Source organism: Teleopsis dalmanni, unplaced genomic scaffold (assembly GCF_002237135.1).
Source record: "Teleopsis dalmanni isolate 2A unplaced genomic scaffold, ASM223713v2 unscaffolded_contig_3281, whole genome shotgun sequence".
In the NCBI taxonomy this organism is placed as follows: domain Eukaryota; kingdom Metazoa; phylum Arthropoda; class Insecta; order Diptera; family Diopsidae; genus Teleopsis; species Teleopsis dalmanni.
Genome location: NW_024034663.1, coordinates 1 through 4662, shown reverse-complemented (window position 1 = coordinate 4662; position 4662 = coordinate 1). Strand labels below are relative to the sequence as shown.

At 28.8% G+C, this 4662-nt stretch overlaps 1 protein-coding gene across 1 annotated transcript; it reads left to right on the top strand.

The window, feature by feature from the left end:
* The first annotated feature begins 246 nt into the window (after window positions 1-246).
* Window positions 247-3527, top strand: LOC119665033 (stress-associated endoplasmic reticulum protein 2-like). The gene is made up of 3 exons (XM_038074364.1): window positions 247-356; window positions 557-680; window positions 3191-3527. The coding sequence occupies exons 2-3, from the start codon at window positions 597-599 to the stop codon at window positions 3299-3301; spliced, it is 195 nt and encodes a 64-aa protein (XP_037930292.1). The 5' UTR covers window positions 247-356; window positions 557-596; the 3' UTR covers window positions 3302-3527.
* Window positions 3528-4662: the final 1135 nt, after the last annotated feature.

The following is a 4662-nucleotide window of genomic DNA, read 5'->3' as shown; positions in this document are numbered from 1 at the left end:
ACTTATTAGATTTTGGCAAGATTTTCATATTCGTATGCAAATACGTAATATATTTCAAATTTTGTACACAAAGTAAAATTTGTATATGTTAGTGAAAATGTGGTATTGTAACTAAAAATCTTGCCAATGTTTAACCAGTGTAGACGCAGTGTATTAAGTAATCTTTTAAATTTAACGTTTATCATGCTCTCTTTTTACGAGAGTTTCCTTTTAGTAATATGGTAACCCTGTTTGATTTGATACGTGTCATTCGTATACTGAGTTCGTAGATAAACGACTAAAGTGGACGGAGTTGGTTGCGTTTGTGAATTTGGCAACGGATACGTGGAAAATTAACATTTTTCTGAAAATAATAAGTAAATATGTTATAAATATATATTATAAAAAGTGATTTTAAATAGTTTCATTTTTTTAAATATTAACTTCTTCATAAATAAATAGTTAACAAGTAGGGAAATATATAAATAGTTTTGAAATCATATTCATTCTAAAAGAAGAAAAACAAGTATTTACTTTCTCCATTTTTTTATAATAAATTGTCATTTTTTTTTTAAAGATTTTCTGTTTTGTAAATAAAATTAAATACAACAACGAAAATGGCTCCACCACAAAGGATGCGTGTTGCAAATGAAAAGGCCAGCAAATATGTCACAATGCGAGGAAATGTACCAAAATCGTCGGTAAGGATTTACTTTCTTTTTGAAAAAAAAAAAATAAGTTATACTATATTTTTAGGTAACATAAGTTTAAAATTTCATTGCAAAAATTATTAATATTTAAATATTAAAAATATCACATATGTTATTTTAAAACGTAAATAATTTGAAGTGCCACGCCGTCATTGATTTCCGACTCAAGTTTTTGTTGTTTTCTTTTGTTTTGTTTTTACGCGTGCGAGAATTTTCGAATTTTATCAGTAAACGAATTTTGCTTAAATGCAGTTTCCATTGTTGATAAGATTAAAACACTTGTCGATGCTAAATTGCTTTATTTTATAAATTAAATATAATTTTTTATAAATGTTATTGCAAATAATATTCTAAATATATTTGTACGCCATATGCTTGCAATCTGCAAGAAGTCGCGGGGTCAATTGGAAATGGCAGTGAATTTTGTAGGCGAACAAATAGGTATAGACGACGAAAAAGTTACTAGTTTATCACTTTAAAATTCTAGCCCTAAAAATTATAATTTTGAAGTCTGTTAGCTTTGTTCTCATTTGTTAGAAATATATTTTCTAATAGACTAGTGGTTTCTTAATCGCTGTGCCGTTTGTCCTATCTCATGCAACAAATCTGGAATTACTGTATCTATATTTTTCTACTTTTTTTTGGAATCAGTTGATTATTAATAAAGTTCAGTCGTTTATCCTGAATTACCATGCAGAGGTAGAATAACGTCATACATACACGATATATTCATATACTCACTCAGTTGCCTTTTTGATTAGGCCTATTAAAGTAATATTTTTGATTTTATTAGTATTTTGTAAATTCTTTGAAATTTCTAATTGTTAGCATATACTAGCCACTCACTAACTACTGTTCGAATTCTGTCTTTTTCATGAAAATGACAATTCCGAACCGCTTCAAAATATAAAAGGTTAAATCACTAGTTACAAGTGCGGAATCTTAGTTCTATTCACTCCATTTTTCAAGCACTTGTTCCAGATCTTAGCTCTAATCACTTCTACTTTATCAGTTAAGATTTACTGTCTGGAAACTGAATTTGTCTGTTTGTGTGTGTAAACCTCCAATTATCTGCTAACTGGAACTTTGTTACTATTATGGCTCCAATGTATTGCCTAATGACAATACCCGTACACGGTGAAGGAATATAACTAGAAATACAGTCAAGTCGCCAATTGTCTACGGTATTTAGTGTAAGGTTACCATGTCAGCAAATATTCAAGATCCATTTGTCCAATCCCTTATAAGTTTCCGCTTACGCGTTTTCATATTTTTGAATTATTGCAAACATTATTTTGAGAGGTTAGAACTCTAAATGAGGCTTATCTAAATAGAAGAAGAAATACTCTTTGTGTTTATCTATTTTTATATTTCTACCCACGGTTGCCACTTGAAAATTTTTTTCTGTACCAAAATTGGTTTAAAAAGGTACCATTTCTGTAAAAAAAGGTCCAAAATTTTTTTTGGACCTTTTTGTTTTCTCGTTCTGTGTTTTTTAGAGTGTTATAAATGAACAAAATATAAAATAGTGCAAAGTTGCATTTATAAAAAAAATTAATTGGAAATATCCACAATAAAATTGGGTCGACAAAAATGTACCAGTTTTTGAAAATGAGTACAAAACGAAAAAAAAAAAAAAAAAGTACAAATTTTGGTACTAAAGTACCATTAAGTGGCAACCGTGTTTCTACCTTTCTCCATGTTTATCTATTTTCAAATTGCCTCTCTCTCTCTCTGTTTATCTACCTCTCTCTTTGTTTGTATCCACGGTTGCCACTTATGGTACTTTAGTACCAAAATTGGTACTTTTTTTTTTTTTTTTTTCATTTGGTACTCATTTTCAAAAACTGGTACATTTTTGACGACCCAATTTTATTGTGGATATTTCCAATTAATTTTTTTTATAATTGCAACTTTGCACTATATTATATTTTGTTCATTTATAACACTATAAAAATCACAGAACGAGAAAAAAAAAGGTACAAAAAAAATTTTGGACCTTTTTTTACAGAAATGGTACCTTTTTAAACCAATTTTGGTACAGAAAAAAATTTTCAGTGGCGAACCGTGTTTGTATCTATCTCTCGCTCTCTTTTGCTGTATAATTATCTCGCTCTCTCTCTATCTTTCTCTGTTATATATCTCTCTCTCTCTCTCTTTCTCTGTATATTATCTCTCTCTCTCTCTCTCTTCTCTTTCCTCTGTTTATCTATCCTCTCTCTCTGTGTATCTATCTCTGCTTTTTGTGTATCTATCTCTCTTTTTCTTCAGTTCCAAGTTATTCACCTATTTTGCCTTGCAGATTCCAGGATAGGATTAGCTTTGAGATGTGATTTTTAATTGCCTTATAGCAATTCTCATTTTATTAACTGCGATTATAGCCTTTGTCATTTATATTTAATTTAAATTTAATGTGAAGTATATTCGTAGTCATATTTTTTTTATATTTATTATGTCAATTATCGATTATTTTACTAATAAAAACTTCTTTTCATTTTCAGAAAGTAAAAGAAAACCAATATCCAGTTGGTCCATGGTTACTGGCATTGTTCATTTTTGTTGTTTGCGGATCTGCTATATTCCAAATCATTCAATCAATCCGTGCGGCGTAAAAGTTTATCTCCAAATTCTTCATCATTCTTCGCAATAAATCACAGCAAAAACACAATCAGCGATATTTACAAAAGTTAACTGAAATCATGAAATTCCCTTATGTGCTAGCGATCACTAAGCAATTTGCAGAACAATTTATGGAATCGAACACTGAACTTACCTGATCAGATATTGGCGTGTAATTTGGAGGAATTGTAAAAACAATAAAATTTGATTATAATGTAATATATTCTTTTAAATTATGTAAATTTAATGCAAAATACTTAAATATCATTTGGAAGCCACTGCGCAAGTTCTGACAAACTTTTTTTGAATTTATAATTGCTTATTTCTTTCTCGAACCAGAATTAATTCAATGAAGTGATCCACCGCTACTGATTACAGCAACAATATTTTAATTTAAATAATGTTATTTGTACAAAATTTAAAATCTTTTTACCTTAAAAGCATTCCTTTTAACTATTTTAATCGGCATTTTTTTAAGGGAATAAAATGTTATTTCTTTTAACTTTATTAACAAGAAATGATTTTCCGTTCATAATTTAAGTGGTAAAATTATATTGCAATATTGTCTTTTATTTTTTTGTAATATATAAATTATATAAATATATTAAAAAAAAACATTTTTTTACTTAAAACAAAAACATTTGTAAATATTTACTTTCAATTTCTTTTTATGTAATCAGCTTAAAGATTCATAACATTTGCTGATTAGATACAATTCGAAGTTATATATTGTATTATTAGTATTACAAAACATATCTACAGTAGTCCCTCTTATAACACGGTACCCTTACAACGAGTTTTCATATTACGCGATTTCATTTCCCCATATAACGCGGAGATTTGTACAGTTCATATTTAGCTTCGCGTACCTTTGCATGTGTGTATACGGGAATGCCCCTATGACGCGTTTTGCTATAATGCGGAACCTACCGTGTTATAGGGGAGTTTATTTTATTTTAAAATTATTTTAAATAGTTTTTTAGGCTTTTTTTGTAAGCTGATATGGTAGTGACACTTATGGTTACCTTTATTCAAAGTAAATGAAGCCGAAGTCGATAAAGTTTAACATATCTTTTATCTATATTCTAGATCACTAGGATAGCCCTGTTAATTTCAAGGTGTATAAGTTAGTACTGAAGAAACATATTTTGATCATATAATAGATCAAGAAATTTTGCTAACATCACCAATATAATTGTTAAAATTTTCCTGCATAAAACAATTAAATACAAATAGGAAAGTATCAACGATATGCAGAAATTTTTATGCAATTTTGACCCCTTTCAGAGGTAAAAATTCTAGCGTTTTTATTGAGATGCTCTATCCTCCTCGGTCCTGAAGGCTTCCCACAAAA